Source organism: Lepidochelys kempii, chromosome 6 (assembly GCF_965140265.1).
Source record: "Lepidochelys kempii isolate rLepKem1 chromosome 6, rLepKem1.hap2, whole genome shotgun sequence".
Lineage (NCBI taxonomy): Eukaryota > Metazoa > Chordata > Testudines > Cheloniidae > Lepidochelys > Lepidochelys kempii.
The window spans coordinates 60720179-60741937 of NC_133261.1; the positions used below are offsets into that span (position 1 = coordinate 60720179).

General features: G+C 46.0%; 1 protein-coding gene across 5 annotated transcripts in view; it reads right to left on the bottom strand.

The window, feature by feature from the left end:
- The window catches only part of AMBRA1 (autophagy and beclin 1 regulator 1), a 197241-nt gene that overhangs the window by 36315 nt on the left and 139167 nt on the right, over positions 1–21759 (bottom strand). For 4 of the 5 annotated variants that reach the window (XM_073348168.1, XM_073348167.1, XM_073348170.1 and 1 more), the window contains one exon: positions 9138–9277. In XM_073348168.1, coding sequence (XP_073204269.1) covers positions 9138–9277 — 140 coding nt within the window. Of the gene's footprint in view, positions 1–3415; positions 3534–9137; positions 9278–21759 lie in introns of all 5 variants that reach the window. The other variant, XR_012159410.1, reaches the window with a different exon arrangement.

Sequence of the window (21759 nt, forward strand, 5' to 3'; positions counted from 1 at the left end):
GTGGAAACCCAAGCACTGATGGCAGTAAACAAAGGCTGATACAGACAGGATGAAACAATTCCTCCAAGCCTATGCTGAGGCTGTACTACAGGCCTAGAGAGCATTTTTCATCAGTCCTCACTGAAGCTGCCAAATCCCACCCCCAGGAGCTATCCAGCAAGATAAACCACCTTTTCAATCCTGAGTGCCTAGAACAGAGCACCAAGTGCAGGGAAGAACTCTCATCCTACGTTGCTGAACAGATCACAAACCTTTGGGAAGCTCTCTCAAAAACATGGACCCTTTCTGCCTATACTCACTGACTGCCAGTATGCCTCCATTCCCAGAGTTCAATGCGTTCACTCACCAACAAGTTCTGAACACCCTAAAGAAGTCTTGTCCCAAGCCCTGTGAATCCCACCTATGCCCTTCCTGGCTTGCAAAAGTGTCATGTGCAACGGACATCACTCCTCTGAGGCACTGGCTCTTTCAGTTAGAAGGAATCTCTCTTTCCTCCTTCAAATACATAAACAGTCCAACACTAAAGAAACCCACCCTGGATACATCAGTTCTAGCCAACTATTGATCAGTGTCAAACCCCACATTTCTGAGCAAGCTCAGAGAAACTAGCCAAAGCCCAGCTACAAACTCATCTAACAAACTAATATTCTAAACCCAGAACAATCTGGATTGAGGCCAGAATATGGATCTGAAACTGTTTAGAGGCACTGATGGATAATCTGCTCATGGTCAGAGGGCAGACATCCATTCTTATTCACTTCTTTGAACTTGCCCTCTTTAACATAAATACATAGCAACATGTCTATTAAACAAAACAGAATCCTACCCAAACAAGAGATTCCACTGCATGTACCTCTCTCCCTGGGGACAGGATGATACAGATGTTAGTTATGTCGCTTTAATGCAGTATTGGAAGACACTCAGATACTACAGTGATGAGTATGGTCTAAGAACCTACATAGAATAGAATAGGGTGGTTGTACAATGTGCACTCCAGGATAGTTAAGAAAATTACCAAATGAACTTCTGTGCAACTGATGACTATTTTTGACAAGTTACATAAAACTGGAGAGGTACCGGAAGACCACAGAAAACAAACGTAGCATAGATCTTTAAATAGAGAAGGCCAATTTAATTTGGCAATTACTGTCTCTCCTCAGCCTAACCCCCTCCCCTCCTGCTCCTATATAAAACAGACAGAATAATAATTAATTGAATATCCAGAAAGGAACAGAAGAATGAGCAATAAGCAGTATTTTGGGGGGTTAGAGAGAATTTCTTGCCAGATAAACAAACCAATGCTTTTCTTGACTAAATTACAAAATTAGTGAATGAAAGGAAAGGTAAATGTGATATACTTGGATTTTAATGACTTATCAGATACGGTGTCTCACACAAATCTTACTCAACATATATTTCTACCAGCTTGGATACAAACACTGCCCCCTGAACTGAAAACTGGCTGAAGAACTGCAAAAAGGTTACCGCAAAGGCCCAATGAGTTGATACACCAGATAGCAAACAGATGAGAGATATAAAGGTTTTAATATAAGGACAGAGACAATAGCTATGAAATATTTTTATATTACTTTTTCGATCTTTGACCTTAAACCTGGGTTAGGATTTTTTGATTCCTCTGCAGTTTTGGAAGAAGAATTAAGTTTATGATTTATGGGGTCTATTATAAATGAATAAAAAGCTTACTTAAACTTAATCTTTTACTGAAAATAATTTTATTAAACTAATGTTTGAATAGCACAATTAAAATTGGAATTTGATTTAATAAATTAAATTGATAACATGAAATAATATTAACAATTGACTAAATTATTAAATATTGTGGGTGAACACAATTAGGGCCTAAATTATGGAGTTAACATAACACAATTAATTTTTGTACATACTTAAGCCTGGACAGTTGGGGAGGCATGGATGTAGTTTGGTTGTTAGCCTATGCAGCAATACACTGACTCCTTCAAAGTGCGTACTTACTGAATGACTTTTGCAGTTAACTAATTTTTTTTATAATACCAAATGATTAACAACCGTAACAACTTTCCTCTTGAGGCAGATTGTGTTACGCAGCCACGTTTTATATGGCCCGGGGTGTCCTGAGTGATTTTAGGTAGTATTTATTTTAGAGGTAGAATAAGCACTTGCTTTTTCACAAGTAAATTGCAAAAAGAGAAACAAGAAGATGATTATTCAGAGAAAGAGACTGGCTCTCTGGCTTGTTGGTTTTGGGAACTTCAGAGTCAAGGAACTGCACTTTAGGAGACCAGGTGTGGTTGTTTTTGGTCTTGGTACCTTACACTGGCAGGTGGGTTTTCTCAGGCACTCGGCTGACACAGCAGCCTGCAGTTGTCTTGGTCTCCTCTTTCCTTGGGGAAGGACAGGCAGCAGCCCTTTTTGGTATGGGCAGTGGCCCAGAGGATTACATTTGCCTCCCTGCTTACCTGGATTTTTATGGTTGTGATTTCATTAGCTTCAATTAGTGGCACCTCCCCTGTGGGCTTTGAGCAAATAAGGGGATTACAAATCGTGCACCCTGATACATGGCTCAATCTGGGTTGAGAGGTTGGCCAGATGAACCATTTTGGTAGTTTGAAAAGTACTGACTTACTGACATTTCTGTCACCAACTGCAATTGATGTTCTGGAGATGACTGCACAGATGTGATTCTGGGCCCTCTCCTATGGGGTACCAGTTACAGCAGTGGTTCTCAACTAGGGGTCTGAGGCCTCCTGGGGGGGCCACGCACAGATTTCAAGGGGTCTGCCAAGCAGGGCCAGCATTAGACTCGCTTGGGCCGAGGGCAGAAAGCCAAAGCCCCACTGCATGAGGCTGAAGCCTGGGGCTCTGAGCCACACCACTGGGGGCTGAAGCAGAAGCCTAAGAAATGTAGCTTTGCGGGGGCCCCTGTGGCATGGGGCCTCGGGCAATTACCCTGCTTGCTACTTTCTAATGCTGGCCCTAGCTTTTATATGTGTTGTTGTGACACAGGTGGGCTGTGGAGTTTTTATAGCATGTTTTGGGGTCCTCAAAGAAAAAGGTTGAGAACCCCTGAGTTACAGGATACAGATGGTTTGTTTTCCTTTTGAGTTTTAGGCATGGGATACACATTTAGCAGAGTTTTTTTTTAAACCTATTAGCCTTAGGACTTTTTACATTACTTATACTTCCAACCATACTTCATCCTTTTAGCACTTTTAAAACTATAGAGGGATTTTTACTGGTAAAAACTGGGGAAATAAGAGGTCTGTATAATCTAATGGGGTGAAAGGCTATTCCTAAGCAAAAGGCTGTCTTAAGCTTTATTAATATCAACTGTACTTGACCTAAAGAAAACCTAAAAGTTTGTCAAACAAGAGGCTGAACTTTATAAAACTAGGCCTGCTTAGGTAGGCTGATTTACCTTATACAGACTAGACTGCTCAGATGTCCATATACTTCCTCAATGAAATCCAGACATACGATCCGAGCTCTCTAGCAGCAAACTACTAGTGTCACGTTAGTCAGTACTTTAGCATGTCCTGGGGGACAGAAGGAAGGAAGGAACCCATTCACATATGACAAACAGGGATAAAATGTTAAATAAACGGATCCTCAAAACCAGCATGTGGTAGTGACACAGATGAGCTAAGCAGTGCTGTGAGGACAGAGCTTCATCCTTCTAAATGACATCTTTCAACTGACACCAGATCCGTTCTCTGGAAGCATGATGTCGGAAGGGAGACACTGGTTCAAACCCAATCCCTATTTTGCCACTGAAGGTATAGCTACACTGGAATTAAAAACCAGTGGCTTGCCCGTGTCAGCTGACTTGGGCTCATGGGGCTTCAGCTAAGGGGCTGTTGAATTGCGGTGCAGACATTCGGACTTGGACTGGAGCCAGGGCTCTGGGACTCTGCTGGGGGGAGGGTCTCAGAACTCAGGCTCCAGCCTGACCCTGAACATCTACACTGCAATTAAACAGTCCCTTCACCTGAGCCTGAGTCAGCTGACATGGGCCAGCTGTGGGTTTTTAATTGCACCATAGACATACCTTGAGATGCTGCTGTGTCCACAATGACTAGGTTTCAGAGCACAGTATGGAGCTCTCAGGAAACATGCGCTTCCATTGTCAATTTAAAAACAATTTAGTCCAATTTCCACTTGCAAAATGTCTGGGATCACAGGAAGTCCTAACCTAGAGGGGCCAGCCCCTGAGGCAGAGTTAACTTGAGCAATGCCCCTAGCTCCCCTCCCATCCACACACAAAACCCTCTCATCTAAATTTGGTGGTGCTTTCAATTTGGGGTAGCTGACACAGCTGAGGATATAGCTTTTCACTCAGGCTGGTAACCTGCCTACATTACAGCGTGGACACAGGCTAAATCACTTAACTACTGATAGTCCTCCAATACTTTCCCACAATTCCCCCGCGTGTCCAGAAGGACAGACAAATTCTCCCACAATTCACTGGGAAAGAATCAGAGCATCTCATCTTACTGCAGCATAAAGAACCTTAAAATATGCCCACAGTAGTCCTCGCAACACACCTGGGGAGTACAGCATCACTGATGACACAGTAACTTGGGCATGACTTTGCAGGGTGGCTGCTCAGAGCTGGGTGCTCAGAACCAGGTGCCAATCATAAAATCAAAGACCTGGAAGGGACCTCGAGAGGTCAACTAGTCCAGTCCCCTGTATTCATTGCAGGACTAATCATCTAGACCATCCCTGACAGGTGTTTGTCTAACCTGCTCTTAAAAATCTCCAATGATGGAGATTCCACATCTTCCCTAGGCAATTTATTCCAGTGCTTAACCACCTTGACAATTAGGAAGTTTTTTCTAATGTCCAAACTAAACCTCCCTTGATGCAATTTAAGCCCATTGCTTCTTGTCCTATCCTCAGAGGTTAAGAAAAATTTTTTTTCCTTTCTCCTCCTTGTAACAATCTTTCACATATTTGAAAACTGTTATGTCAATGATGTCGTGTTAACGCAATCGCTTGAGTTAAGTCTGCAATGAAGATATACCCTGAGTGCCTGGGAGAGATACCATCTAATATAGTTCAATTACACAGGAAGGAGAACATGGAGGTTCCTTTTTCCCCTCTTCATTCATCCTGCACCCACTGAGGTTGCTCTTAAAAGGCAAACTATGCATTAGGGCTTATGTTGCTGGGAGCCATCTCTGCTAATAACTGAACAGGCTGATAAATGGGATCAGCCAGCACAGCGACATGACAGATGTAGACAGTGGGATAGATTGCCATCTCTCTACCAGCACTAATAACCGGATGAGGCATGCTGCCCCCATGGCTAGATTAGATGATATGCAGTTCTCAAGAAGAAACTGGACTGGCACAGGCAGACAGTCTCAGTGATAAAGCATGGAAGCCTTGTATAGTGGAGTCAATTTTCACCGAACAGTTTCACAACAAAGAATTGCAGTAAGTGCACAGCACAACACTGAATTAATCTGGAACACTCTACCTACTTCCCTATACGGGGATTCCATTGGATAGTCTCGGTCTCAGAACCAAGACATCTTCAGGTGGTATTTTAATTTGTTACCAGAGGCTCTCTATCTCTGCCTGCACTGCATAGCTGGCCCTGCAAAAGGCCTTTGCAGCTCTTAGTTTTGGAATTACCCGTAGCCATGTTCAAAGCATGTTGAAGTTTTGGAATCAGTATTTCCAAAAGATCTGGGCAGTAAATCCCACCTGAACCTGTTCCTGGAGAAGGGAGATTGAGAATGGAAGAACACAGAGAATGATGCTTAGTTCACCCTGCTGCACAGCCTTCTCCAGGAGAAGCCAGAGTGGGCACTGGGCAGAACAGCTGTCTGTGCCTGCCAGCTAGTGTTCTCACACACAGGCTCTGGAACGTCATGAATATTTCATAAGATGGGACTGCAGGTCATTTCTGATGAATGGGAAAGATCTTGATTGAACAGGATGGGGTGGAAAGATTATGAGGAGCTGATATGGTGAGTGTCAACAGGAGCTTGGGACAACTACAGAAATGCCAGCGCTTCCCCTAGGGAAAGTTCCTCCTGCTGCACAGTAACATTGCAATGAGACAGCCTCACTTGTTTAAACGGTGATTCCTGTTCTTATCTACACTGGAGGGCAGTCACCAGGAGTTTTCTCTGAGGACACTGCACTCTACATGGGCTAATACAGTGGTGGGCAAACTTTTTGGCCCAAGGGCCACATCTGGGTATGAAAATTGTATGGCAGGCCAGGAATGCTCTAAGAAATTGGGGGTTGGGGTCCGGGAAGGGGTGAGGGCTCCAGCTGGGGGTGCAGGTTCTGGGGTGGGGCTGGGGATGAGGGGTTCAGAGGGCGGGAGGGTGATCAGGTCGGGGGCAGAGGATTGGGGCGTGGGAAGGGGTCAGAGGTGCAGGCTCTGGGAGGAGCTTATTTAAAGCGGCTCCCAGAAGCAGCAGCATGTCCCCGCTCTGGCTCCTATGCAGAGGTGTAGCCAGGCAGCTCTGCGCGCTGCCCCTTCCCGGCCAATGGGAACTGCGGGAGCTGCATGCGGAGCTCCACGGCTGCCCCTATGCATAGGAGCCAAAGGTGGGACATGCCACTGCTTCCAGGAGCTGCACAGAGCACGGCAAGCCCCCGACCCCGCTTCCCAGCTGGAGCTGCAGCTTGAAACGTCTGGAGGGCCGGATGTGGCCTGAGGGCCATAGTTTGCCCACCCCTGGGCTAATAGCACAGCCTATATCTCCACTCTTATTCCCATCCACTCCTCCCTCACGCACTATACTCTGCCTGTTCCTCTGGGAATGCCTTTTTCATGCTACCCCCTTGACAGAAACATCTGCCTCTACCGGTGCCTTAAGTGTTCTCCCTCAAAACTCACTTTCCGCCAATCATATCCCTATGAAGCATTCTAGTTCCACTGTGGTACCTGATAATTTATGAACAAAACAGAGCAAAAACACCCACCTGCACCAACAAATTAGAAATAAATTGCTCGTACCACCTGCTTCCTTTGCAAATGACTACCTCCAAGAGCTGGATTCCCTTCCCATTGTCTCCCCATTCACGATGAAAGACAGGGATGAAAGGCTGTGCGCATGTCTGTGGGGTCTATCTTAGATAGTAGGTCTATGCCCCAAATCAACAGTCAGTCTCCTTTCATCTGTTCAGTACAGAGAGGACCAATGGTGCTGTGATAAATGAAGCAGGGGAGCTCGCTTTTATGGACACCCAGCCAGCCAGTTAGCTGTAAAATCCCTCTTAGTAGCTGTTCTCTACTTGCTTTACCTGTAAAGAGTTAGAAGTCACTGCGATGCATAGCTAAAAGGAAGGGAGTGGGCACCTGGCCAAAAGAGTCAATGGGAAGGCTAGAACTTTTTGAAATTAAAACAAGACTCCCCTTTTACTTTTGTCTGTTTGTTGTTTTCCGGAGAGAGGGAACAGAGCAACAGCTGATTTCCTTTGTTTTCTTTCTCAGCTCTTCACCGGAGCGGGGGTGGGAGGGGAAGGGCTTGAGGGTACCCCACAGGAAGGAATTCCCAAGTGTGCCTTCTTGGGCCCTCAAAGGGGTTTTGCACTTGAGTGGTGCACAAGAAAAAGCTGTAACCTTGGGAGTTTAATACAAGCTTGGAGTGGCCAGTATTAATTTCTAGATCTTTCCAAGCTGTGCCCACAAAATTAAATCCCATTTACAAAATGCCACTAAAACTAGACATGCTCTCAGGGCACGACAGGGCTCCTTGGACTTTGTCTCTCCCCCACACCTCAAATATACTCAAATAAACCAGTTGGTTCCTCAGTCTGGCTTCCCTTCACTGAGGCTTGAAATCCCCACTAGGTTTTGGTCCCCTTAAGTGGGGCTCAGATGCTCTGCTAAACTCCTTGGGCTTGGGTCTTTATTGACGGGGAGCTAAACATGGCGACTCTTCCCCCAAGTCCACTCGCTTGTGGTTCCACTTATAGTCTATTGTGCAGATCTTCACAACATCATCTTCCCACTGCTTTCTTACTTGTTTTGATAGCAGTAAAATAGTTCAGAATGTTTGACATTTAAAGTATTACCACTGGGCATGTGAGTCAGCACCCAGTGAAATGAATGGTGCAGTTCACATCTCTCAGAGCTATTGTCCTAGACTGTTGCAAACTCAGACTTTGCTGTACTGGTTACACTGTCCGCACTGTTCTCTCAGCAACCATAGACATTTTTCTATGGTCTTGTCTACACAGGGGATATTGACTAGCATGGCTATTCTGGAATAATTCCCCCATGTAGATGGTCTACTCCAGAATAAAAACAACAAGGAGTCCTTGTGGCACCTTTGCCCTGATCTACACTGGGTGGGGAGAGGGGGGTTGATCTTCTACAGAAAGGGAGCAACTTCACTCCCCAGGAATCTCAGCAAGTGAAACATAACCCCATAACCCCAAACCAAAGGCAGCTCGGCAACAGGAAATCACTGATGCAGAAATATATAAGAAGTGTCCTGCATTTCAAAAGGAGCTATGAAGAGCCAGTGGAGAAAGGGATCTCAGCCATACTGTTTGGTCCTTAAGTCCCCCGATGAACCTCTCATACTACAAGAGAAGTGTGTAAGCACTCCACTACCAGGAACTCCCTTGCCTGTCATTATCTCTTCCTATGTTGCATAATTTCTAAATTAGATTGTGTCTACTTGCAAATCTATAAAGTGACATGCACACTTGTGGTGCTGTATAAATAATAAATAGAACTGCCAGACTGGATCAGACCAGTGGCCTTTCATGCTAGAGCCACAACAATTCACTGAATTGTTCTAACAGCCCATACAAAATGTTCTGGTTAATATAATCTCACATTGAATATTCCAGGGAGATTCAAAGATGTCTGGGCATATATGCGCATTAGAGCATCTGGAAGGATTGTGAAAACTATAGTAGGCAGAAATAAGATATGTGAGATATCCCGTCCCCACTCTGCCTCACATGTTTCATCGTCAGGGCAGAAACACTGTTACTTTAATTTTCAAAGACTGAAGTAAACGCTACAACTGCTAAAAAAAAGAGTCCGACTCCTTGCCCCCTAACACAGCCCTGTGTAAGGAGAAGCCACCCCGGCCTGATTCCCCATAAAAAGCAGAACGGTTAAGGTTTCCCTCAGGTTAAGCCATGCCACTTACTCTGGTCGGCAAATCACCAGGTCCCCCTTGTTAGTGCCATATGCCAATCCCAGGCCTGGCTCAGGTAGCCAGCGAGCAGAGTTTATGCTGACGTGTCTCCTCTGGTCAGCAGGCATCGGGTATAGGACGTTGAAAACTCTCTGAAAAAAGCCACAGAAAAGGATTATTTGAAAGGGCAATAAAATTCAGCGTTGCCAAGGCTGCTCACACACTTGAATCCCCTGTAGCAGCACAGCTGGGCAGGGCGGTTAGTCACTTATTTACAGGCTGTTCCAAGAAACAACTAACCGGTCAGCGAGAGTAAGCATCTGACAGAAACATGTACATACATCCACAAATGTTTAATAGAGCACTCAGCAGATAGCTGTGGGGAGCATGACAGCTGCTCCATCATCAGATCTTCACTTGGATAGTGGGCTACACAGCTACACAGTCCCTTCACTGGCACTAATTAATAAGAAAGCTGGGAGCTGGTGGTATATTCACATCAAGCTGGACAGCAGCACAACTGGGAATTTTCTGGCCCTTTATTAACCCCACTTCCCATCTTCATGCTCTCACCATCACACAACTAGGGGAACTGTGCCAGCCAGGAAATGTGCTGGCTTCCAACAGCAATGGCCCAAACAGCTACCTGCATGGCTTAGCTATTAAACAAACCAGAGCCCTACAGATAATATGGGATCTAATCCATGTCAATTGTTTCCTGAATTGCCTTTAGCAACTGGTTAACTTCCAGGCTACAGAGCGTTGAAGAAAATGTTGAGTCCAGAGTTTATCGAGGAGACGCACAAGCACAGAAGTGACATATACCCTCTGAATTCAGTTTGCCTCCCACCACAGTCCCCTTCACCAAATCAATTTTGTTCCCTTAGCAAGACTCTAAGCTACGGCTTGCTCCATACCAAGCACCAGCTGCCTCTGCCTTCCAATCTCACTTGAGCCCAATACTGCAGGGCTCAGACTTGTGTTGATCTCCCTCAACTTTAAGTCATAACAGCTCCGCAGAGGTCTGCGAACTCTCCATCTGCACTCTCAATCTCCTATGGGCCGGGATTTTATATGCCAGCCACACTCCCCATAGTCAGGAAATTTGGTACACCTAGGAGAGGTTGAGACTATAAAACCATGGTGGGAGAAATGGAAAAGAGCAGCAATGTGCTGGTTTGGCCATTGGGTTACGTGGGGAAAGCTGCTTCAGATCATTGGACCATCCAGGGCAGATTCCAATAGTGGGCTCTGAGCACCGGGGCTTCAGAGGGAGGATCAAGAGGTACTTTAAAAAAGACAATTCATTAAGGAGGTTAAGGAGGGTTACGCAGGAAACAAGTTAAAATGCTGACCTGGAGCAATCGTAAGTGACATGCCAATTGTCTAGACTTTCCTCTCAAGAGGTCTGAGGTTTAATCTGCTCTGAGTCACAAGCGAAATGCGTGTTCCCATTAGAATCACTAGTCAATTTTAGCTCATCCAAACTTCAACATAAGTTTGGCCAAACTGGACAATCTTTGTTCAGAAGAGGCCCAATAGCCCGCTTGGTGGTGGGCCACAGGAGATGGGGAATACTGCCTACAACAGTATGTGGGTGCTGCAGGTTAGCACTGTGGTGCATTGTCACAGCTGTGGGGACCTAGGCCTGGAATAGCAGCAGCTCAGGATCCAGGGGTAGCATGATCTGTTGATTAAGTCCCTAGACTGGGACCCAAGAGACGTGGGTTCTACTCCAGAGCTACCACTGACCTGCTGTGAGATGCTGGGCAAGTCACTTTACTTCTCTGTGGCTCCATTTCCTCTCCCACCCCTGTCTATTTAGACTGTAAGCTCTGAGGCAGGGACTATTTTAGTACGTGTTTATAGAATGCCTAAGTGCTGGGGGCCCTATCCTGGCAACTGTCAGACAAATAAATAGAACAGCAGAATTATGTGACATTATTTCTAGCTACAGGCAACTTTCAGCCTCTCCTCAGAAAGGGCCACATTTAGAATAGCAAATGAGTCCTTTAGGATTTCTCTGCAAGATAGAGGCCAGTCACTATCTCTGCCCTTGGTAGTCAGTGGTGTTCACAGAAGCTCAGTGTCAGAGTGGAAGGAACAGGTCCCTGATGTTTTGTTAAGTACTTTTCACAACCCCCCACTCTTCCAGTACGGCCATCCCGTTTTCTGCTCCTGCTTGACTAGCTAGCAAAAATCACATGCACACTAGTAGCACCTGTTGCCATGGAGACTATGGTGCACTCTTCGAAATGGGGAGTGTGGATTTTGATGGGTCAAGGAGGAGAAAGTGGCTTACAACAGCAAAGAGCATTAAATTTGTTGCCAAACTCATAGCTAAAGGCAGAATCTCAAAAGATAAGAACGGTTGGAAATTCTCCCTCGCGACATCTGCTTCATTCAACCCACTTCTCCATTCACTTCTGTACAGCCAGTGGCCCCAAAGAGTTCCCCTCCCCTGCTGCTTCCCACATCCCTCGCTAATGGGACAATGCCATGCAGTTTTAAGAGGTGCTGACATCCATGTGCGTGGTGAGTCACAGATACAAGGAGAGAGAGAACACCTGCACTGGTACAATCACCCCTGGCAGCAGTAACCAGGACCGAGCTGATCAGTCTGATGCAGTCATACAGATGAGCTGCTGCACCCGCATCCATTCATAAAACCTTCCACCCACACACAGAGAATACCAGGGCCCTTTCACATGTGCAGGTGCCCTGGCCCAGAGGGCACTCAGAAAACTACTAGACACACCCTTCTCTCCTAAACAAGGACCAGATCCTGTTTCTTTCTGTCTCACTGCAACACTAAGCATCTTATGAAAAGTTCATGAAATACTTCAACCACACAAGCATGCCATCTGGAAAATTCACGAAGGAGGGCCCGACACCAGCCTGCTGGGAAAGGTGCTTTTCCAGCTCTATACTTGTAGGTACAGCATTCGTAAGATCAAGAAGCCACTTAATGTTCATTCTTCTCCACTTCAGCCAAAGAGTTATGGGACCAGCTGTACTTTCTCCACATATTCCAGACTTGGGGGGGTTGAGAACTTCATTTAACTCAGGCACCAGTTTCACCTATGCAATTGCAATGACATTTCCAGCAAGCATGGCACATTTTCAAGTTCTACCACCTACTGGCCAGCAGAATGTGTCATTTATTACCACATTCAAACCCACCCTAGTATACCTGGGTTACTGACTCAACATTCCATAACCAGGGATATTCCAGACACCTCATTATCCCAGTAAGTTACCCACTATCCACTCCATGTTTCTCTTGTTATCAAACCAGTGTCTGGGTACGAGATCCTGAAGAATTTCGATTCCAGTGCTGGGAAATTTCAGAGAATGGGAGTCTGGAAAGCTGCCGAGCAAATCCTTAAGAGCATGTCTCTGAGGCCTTGAATCCAACAGGTGATGCAAAGGTAACATATAATTTCCCTCTTCAGATGGCACATTATGACCCAGGAAAAGGGGCATGCTACAGTCAGTCAGAAAATGCCTTTTCATCAAGCAAGAGATGTGCTTCCAGAAAACCTTTTACTGCGAGCAGGTCACTGAATCTCAGGGATGTGTGCAAGACTCTGAACCCAGGGGACCAGAGGAAGATGGGGTGTCACCAAATCCAGGAATGTCGAAAGGGAAAGTGATTTTCTCTAGACACATCCCAGTAGTGTCTAGCTAGGTTCTTACACCATCATAAATAAGTGGTATCAAAGGAAAGCAGCTTCTGCTAAAGAGAGGATAATACACACAACCGTTTCCATTTTACATACCTGCATCTGAAGGGTAGGAAGAGACTCAGCTGAGTCATTTGTTACTGTGCTTTCACATTTTCAGATGTCTCACAAAGATTATCTTTCAAGCAGTCACTTACATCTTGGGTGAAGGTTGGGGAAGGGTATCTATTTCGTTCTCCTTGAACATAGAAGCTGCGTGTCTATAATGATCATTCACAAAAAACAGGCACACCCCCATCACGCTACAGCCCCCTTCAGTGCTAATCAAGGAGCATCTCTGTAGAGTGATTTGTCCAGAACATAAAGCTTTGAGGAGGAAGGGGTATAAAAGCAGGGGGGAAATGGATGAACAGAGGTCCAATACCCAGAAATGTTCTGCATACGTTACGCTGGAGAACATGAAGGCTCCAAACTCTGCTGCTGCTCGCCCTCCATCTCAGCAGTGCTTGAGCATCAGCACTGTGACACCTGTCACATCCAATGTTTGGGTATTAAGTGAAATATTTATTTATGGCAGGAAGCCAGGAAAGGCTTCATGATGATCAGCAGCCTCAAGGAATCTTTCCTGAGGATTCCTTCTAAGCTATCAAGCTGCTATACATGGGTGGGCTTGAGAGCGCTTAGGGCACAGTGTGCACACAGAATTATGATGCTAATTTGTTCTCACTCCAGGGGATGGGGACTTTTTATTTTTCTTCAAACAGCCTACCTCTGAAAAAAGTGTTACTTATCCACCTAGTGCTGCTCCTCCGCCTGCCCCATCCTAAGGTAACGGCTGCTACCTAACGATGTTGTTTAAATTCCACCTTCCCCCTGCATTTAAGGGGGCTGCCAATGAGAAGAGTTGGAAAGGGAACTCCCATGCCTGGGATATTGCTCACACCAAGAAGGCAGCAGGCTGCCCTCAAGCTTATGCTACAATGGCCAGCAGACACTGCCCCAGTCCCAGCAGCACCACATCTCAGGTGCCACGTCAATGACAAAAGCATCTGACCAACGGCTTCCCAGCTCTAAAGGAAGGGATAGAAAGCAGAGGGAGATTCCTGTTTCCTTGGAGGGGTGTGGGAAACATTCCCTCTCCTACACTGGGCACCGAGGGAAGAAGAGCATGTTTTGAAGCTGGAGAAGAGGAGAAAGCAGCTATGGGCTGTGCTGAAGACACAGGCAGCCAGTGAAACTCAGCAGGAGCTCTTGCTTTTCTTCCTTTTTAAATTTAATAGAGAGGCATTTCTGCTCTCAATGAGGTGCTTCTCCTTTGTGAGATGCTGATAAATCTCTGGCCATTATCTGTACTTAGTCCCAGCAGCCAATGGGGCTGCTAAATCAGTCTCGATAAGAGGGACTGCATGAATAAAAATGCACAGCCGCTAACTTGTTTACATGGGGAAAAATCTTGTCATCTGTAATGCTCCAACCTTGTGGGTTGGGGGGGGGGGGGGAGAAGTGGCTGGAATGGTACAGGAGGCACTTGGTTACAGTTACACATTATCAGTAGTAGCTTTAAATAGAACGCAGGCTCTCATCCGAGGCAGAATGCTTGCAGAAAGAAAGCATGAAAAACGGAGGTGCATGAAGTGCACTGGAGAGGGAGCTGGGAGTGGAGCAGTCTCAGAGACCAGAAAAGGGCTGGAGTATAGAAAGCCACGGAAATGGATCAGAGCCTAAGAATGGCAAGTGCCTTGAGAGTATCAACCTGTGTTTAAGGAGGCATATTTCTAAGGCAGTCTACTGAACAAACAGCATTATAATGAGGGAAGTCAATGGGGACCCGATGCTGAGAGACAGCTGTCCTTTAAGTTCAAGACTGAAAGCACTCCACCCTAAGGTGGCAGAGAGCCATTAAGCTTCACCTGTAGGAGTCCTGAAGAGGAACTGTGCTCTTTTTCAAGCTTATGGGTTAACAAACTGTGCAAGTGTGAAGGCCCTTGGGATCACTCTGGAGGTCCTCCAATCATCGCATCTCCTTTCTCCCTGGACTTTTCTATGCCTCTTCATTCTGGTGACTGACACTCTGCGTGCAGGCCTTTAGTATCTCCTCGTGTGGCCACAGCTTATACTGGCAAAACTGCACTTTTGTCAGTATAGGTTCCCCCAAGTGAAATAACCTGTACTGACAAAAGCACAGTTTTACTGGCATAACTGTGCCTACACTAGAGGCTTTTGCTGGAACAGCTATGTTGGTCAGAGATCATACCTCATCACACCCGATTAAGCTATGTGCACAAAAGTTTGTAGCATAGACCTGGCCTTAGGAGCAGAATCAAATACAGACATGGCCCTATCCAATTGGAGCTCATTCCAAGGCCAAATCCACATACATCTTGCCCTGGCTAACAGATCAGAGTCCTTTTAGTTATTTACACAATGTTAACATGTGTGCAGAGTGCTTTTCAGAAACAGAGAGCTTGTCAATACCTGGCAATGAGGGAGGGGATAACTTGAGGCAGAATTAAGGAAAAGTAATCTGATCTGGGCTCTGTATTTTGCAATTCCCCAGCTGTAGAATTCCCTCCTTGCTGCTCTGGAATCTCAGCTTGCGTTTAAAAAAAATATCTTTGCTCTTTTATTGCAAAGATTATAGTGAAAGTATGAACTCTGTATAACTGATGCAATTTTTGTTTGCCCCATTCACCTCAGCTGGGTGTTAACTTGGAAATCTAAAGGTGACCATTTCACGGTCAACATTAACTATTATTTTTGCAGAATAACTCCCCATATGTGCTTATCCTACATCCCAAACTGCTTCCCACTCTTCCTCAGATGCTGCAAGCCCCACGCGTCCCTCACTAGTTGCCAGGATCTACAGCTTCAGCACCATCTTCTATGGATACAGTTAGGCACTTAATACAAAAATCCATGGCATACCGACAGCTGAAAATTTATGTATACTGTAAAGCCAACAACTTATCAGAGTAACGATAGTCCTCCTGTGCGGACTGTCATTCATTTCCACATTTATTCAGACCACAACCTCCTATTTTTAAAAGTGACAATGAAGTTGTTGGTGAATTTCAGTATGCTGTGGGGCTGTGCCAGAACCTTCCAACAGTCTTGTAGCAGAGTTTAGGTTTAGCTTGCCATGGAGCACACAGGGCCTCGAGTGCATGTGAACACAATGACTGGGTTTAGGTCGAGTTATTAATGGTTCGATAACACATTTTATATATAAACATTGTGATCAATGCGCCTTTTGCAAGCAAGGATTTTTGGCAAATCTTTCTAGGAGTTTCCAGTTTGGTAAGAATTTCCCTAAATTAAAGCATAAATAGGAGGTGAGTTATGGCCCTGAATCTTTCAGGACACATCTTGCGCCTTCTTTCATGGATTCACCCCTGCTCAGATAGGTTAGTCTGTGCCCTTCCCTGCAATTCATCACTCTCAGCTCAATAGATGTTTCTTCCCACTAGTCATAATGAGATAAATCAATCGGTTCTTGCTCATCTTTTTGGCTTTCTTGGAATTGGTGCGTCTCACCTTAAATTTTGCTATGTGCAACAAGACAGCAGTTTCTTCGAACTGTGTTCATTTTCCCCAGATGTGACAGGATCACGTTTTCTAAGTTTATTTTTCACTCTAGAGATACAACAAATCTGTATGTTGCCTTCGTATTCCATTTAGTCTACAACTCCAACAGAGCTGAAGAAGATCCTACTTTCGCCTTTCAGGATACACTGATTCAACTGGGACCTAACTCCCTGACTCTTAACTCTGTTCTACACTACTAGTTTAGGTCAAATTTAGCAGCGTTAGATCCATTTAACCCTGTACCCGTACACACAACGAAGCCATTTTTGTCGACTTAAAGGGCTCTTAAAATCTATTTCTGTACTCCTCCCCGACGAGGGAATTAGAGCTGAAATGGACATCACCAGGTTGAATTTGGGGTAGTGTGGATGCAATTCGATGGTATTGGCCTCCTGGAGCTATCCCAGAGTGCTCCATTGTGACTGCTCTGAACAGCGCTCTCAACTCAGATGGACTAGCCAGGTAGACAAGAGGCATGTCCGAGCCCCAGACATGCACTTCTATGATGAACTGCATGCAATTCTAGGGGGTGCCCCTACCACTGCCCCATCCCCGTACGTGGATTCCTGCAAGGGGGGAGTCTCACGCGACAGGGATGAGGATTTAGGGGACAAGGAAGATGATTAGGTGGAGGATGAAACCGTTCTCCCTGACACCCAGGAACTGTTTATCACCCTGGATCCAATACCCTCCAAAAACTCCCAAGGCGGGCTCCCGGACCTTGAAGGCGGAGAAGGCACCTCTGGTGAGTGTACCTTTGTAAATATAATACATGGTTTAAAAGCAAGCGTGTTTAATGATTAATTTGCCCTGAAGACTTGGGATGCATTCACGGCCAGTACAGCTACTGGAAAAGTCTGTTAACCTGTCTGGAGATGGATCGGAAATCCTCCAGGGACATCTCAATGAAGCTCTCCTGGAGGTACTCCCAAAGTTTTTGCAAAAGGTTTCTGGGGAGGGCAGCCTTATTCAGTCCTCCCTGGTAGGACACTTTACCATGCCAGGCCAGTAGCACGTAGTCTGGAATCATTGCATAACAAAGCATGGCAGCGTATCGTCCCAGTGTTTGCTGGCAGTCAAGCAACATCTGCGAGAGGACAGGTGGCGGCAGCGTGATGGCGGAAGCAGGATGCAATGCTGAGGCTACTGGAGGATCAAACTGATATGCTCTACCGTATGGTTGAGCTGCAGGAAAGGCAACAGGAGCACAGACTGCCACTGCAGCCCGTGTAACTGCCCGCCCTCCTCCCCAAGTTCCATAGCCTCCTCACCCAGATGCACAAGAACACGGGGCGGGGGAGGGAGAAGGGTCTCCGGGCACCCAACCACTCCACAGAGAGATTGTGGAGCACAGAGCAAGCAGTAATAACAGTGGGAATATTGGTTTCACTGACGTCTAACAGAGTCAGTAAACTGCGCCAGCGCACTTTTAAACACCCAAATGCACATTCTACCACCATTCTGCACTTGCTCAGCCTATAGTTGAACAGCTCCTGACTACTGTCCAGGGTGCCTGTGTACGGCTTCATGAGCCATGGCATTAAGGGATATGCTGGGTCCCCAAGGATAACTATAGGCATTTCAACCTCCCCAACAGTTATTTTCTGGTCTGGAAAGTAAGTCCCTTGCTGCAGCTGTTCAGATAGACCAGAGTTCCTGAAGAGGCGAGCGTCATGTACCTTTCCCGGCCATCCCACGTTGATGTTGGTGAAACGTCCCTTGTGATCCACCACTGCTTGCAGCACCATTGAAAAGTACCCCTTTTGGTTTATGTACTGGCTGCCAAGGTAGTCCAGTGCCAAGATAGGGATATGCGTTCCGTCTATCACCCCATCACAGTTAGGGAATCCCATTGCAGCAAAGTCATCCACTATGGATTTGCACATTTCCCAGAGTCACTACCCTTGATAGCAGCAGCTCAGTGATTGCATTGGCTACTTAGATCACAGCAGCCCCCACAGTAGATCTGCCCACTCCAAAATTGATTCCTGACTGACGGTAGCTGTCTGGCGTTGCAAACTTCCAGAGGGTTATTGCGACTCCTTTGTGAACTGTGAGGGCTGCTCTCATCTTGGTATTCTTGTGCTTCAGGGCAGGGGAAAGCAAGTCACAAAGTTCCATGAAAGTGCCCTTACGCATGCAAAAGTTTCGCAGCCACTGGGAATTATCCCAGACCTGCAACACTATGCAGTCCCACCAGTCTGTGCTTGTTTCCCGGGCTCTGCCCTGTTGCCACCAGGATGTCCAAATTGCCAGGGCCCGTACTTTGAGAGAAGTCTGTGTCCATGTCCTCATCACTCTCGTCACCGCACTGCCATCGCCTCCTCGCCTGCCTTTGCAGGTTCTGAACATATTGCAGGATAATGTACGAGGTGTTTACAATGATCATAACTGCCATGGTGATCTGAGCGAGCTCCATGCTTGCCATGGTATGGTGTCTGCAGGAGAGCAGAGTTGCAGCGGTAGCGATGGCTGACGATGGATGCCACAAGAATAGATATTTATAGAGAACAACGAGAGGACCTGCGAGGTGGATTCATGAGAGAACAGTTGCAGTGGAAGCGGGAGCCCATGACAGCCAACATAGAGAAATTTGCTATCGAGACGAGAGCAGAGTTGCAGCGGAAGCGGTGGCTGGATGACCAGTTTTGCAGACCTACTGCACCGTCTGCTGCCAGTAGCACCAGGACACAACAGCGGTGGTGTCTGTGAGCTGAGCTGAGCGGGCTGCATGCTTTCCGTGGTATGGCGAGACAAGAGGAGGAGAGCAGAATTGCAATGGAAGTCGGAAGTGGTGGATGACAACGGTCATATAGAGGACCTGCGAGGTGGATTCAGGAGAGCAGAGTTGCAGCGGAAGTGGTGGTTCGATGATGACGGTTAGCAGTCCTACTGCACCGTCTGCTGAAAGTAGTATGGCATCCGCACAGAAAAAAGGCACGAAATGATTGTCTACAGTTGCTTTCGCAAAGGGAGGGGCGACTGACGACATGTACACAAAACCACCCGCGACAATGTTTTTGCCCCATCAGGCACTGGGAGCTTAACCCAGAATTCCAAAGGGCAGCAGAGACTGAGGGAACTGTGGGATAGCTACCCACAGTGCAACGCTCCGAAAGTCAACGCTAGCCACAGTACTGTGGATGCACTCCACTGACTTAATGCGCTTAGTGGGGACACACACAATCGACTGTATAAAATCGCTTCCTAAAAAATTGACTTTTATAAATCCGACCTAATTCCATAGTGTAGACATACCTCTAGTGTTGACAGACTATGAATGAGGATACCTGGCCTATCTCCTGAAACGGATGAGCAGGACATGAGGCTATGGGGGAAGGAGAAACTCTACACAAAGATAAAATGCTGCCACTTTCTTACTCGATGCTCTTGATCATGTAGCATATTGTCATCCCTTAGACCAATGCAGGTCTCATTAGAGCACACCCAACTCTTCCTTTCTTCAGGGGAGTTCTTGGTCTTGTAGCCTCGTAACCCATCTCAGAAGCCTATCATGACATAATTGTCTAGGAAGCTTCTTTTAATAATCAACTAGCAGATGGGTTGAAGAAAATTAACAAGGACTGAATCTTAGGAAGGCGTTAATCATCTCAGACAAAAATGCCACCTCTCACTCAGCAACATAATGCTCTTTCAGCAAAGAGCCTCATTACTTTCCTTCATCTCCTGCTAGTTTCTCCTAAAGGCCATAAAAAGAGCAAAGAAACCCAATGCCTCAAAAACCAGAGGGTACTGTCCAGTACTAGATCTGAATCCAAGAACAGAAGAAGCAGCAAACAGAAACTAAGCAAACACGCCCTGTCCTTTAGGGGAGAAGCAGATAAAAGGACAGAAGCAGCAGGCATGTTGAAAAAATGGGCAGTCAGCATAAGAGAAGACAGATAAATGTATGTCAGTGCAGATATGAATGCTGTACAAACAAGACTGTGCCCTAAGCTACTGCTGATCTCTAGCAAATTACTCTGACATCTGCCAATGCTGCAATAATTTCAAAAAATTATGGCCATTTTTACGGCAAAGAACTGATGATCCTCTGCTAATTTTTAGCTTTAATTCAGCCAGTGAACCAAAAACAGTACCTTTGAGTTGCCTGTTAAATGTCATGCTGAGAGAATGAAAGCAAAATTTACAGTATCGTAAAGTTATAATGACAAAAGCAAAGGATTCACATACAGCTGCCACTCCATCCTGCTCTCAGACTGTTGGGCACTCAGTGGAACAATAAATGAGATCAAGTGTCAATAATATGCTGACGAAACAAGCTATATGTATCCTCATCTGGATCAGAAGATGCTCTCAGCCAGCTGCCTAAATGTCTGAAATGAATAAGCAACTAGAGGAAACGGTTGTCTTAAAGTTAACCTAAGTAAGATAAGAGAAAACACTTTGAAAAATCTTTAAGAAATCATGACCGACCCCTCAATCAACAGTCAGACTGGTGCAAATCTTGAAGTCACACTCCGTTCAGTGTTATGCTTGGGCGAGCAGGTTCCAGAAATATATGTCTCCTTCTCTGATTGACAAGATTACTGCGCCCAACTCCCCAGACAAGGCCACAGTGATGCTTGCCTTTATTACTTCAAGGCTGGGATACCACAATGCTCCCTAGGTGAGGCTGACAGAACCAACTGCAGATTGTGTCTACTATAGAGTGCAAGAGCTCATCATGCCCTCAGCAGAACATGCAGACTGGATCATATCACTCTGGTGGTGCGTGCTGGTTCCTTGCTCAATATCAATCCAATTTAAGGTGCTGGTCCTCATCTTCAAGGTCCTTACCAGGTTACAGAGTAACAGCCGTGTTGGTCTGTATTCGCAAAAAGAAAAGGAGTACTTGTGGCACCTTAGAGACTAACCAATTTATTTGAGCAGAAGCTTTCGTGAGCTACAGCTCACTTCATCAGATGCATACTGTGGAAAGTGTAGAAGATCTTATTATATACACACAAAAAGCATGAAAAAATACTTCCTCCCTCCCCACTCTCTGGCTGGTAATAGCTTATCTAAAGTGATCACTCTCCTTACAATGTGTATGATAATCAAGGTGGGCCATTTCCAGCACAAATCCAGGTTCTCTCACCCCCCCCCCCCACACACACACAAACTCACTCTCCTGCTGGTAATCTCAGGCATTGGCACCTTGACAGCAGGATTGTCTGGCTATGTAGACTCCCTCCTCAGGCCCTACGCTACCAGCACTCCCAGCTACCTTTGAGACACCACTGAATTCCTCAGGAAACTACAATCCATCGGTGATCTTCCTGATAACACCATCCTGGCCACTATGGATGTAGAAGCCCTCTACACCAACATTCCACATAAAGATGGACTACAAGCCGTCA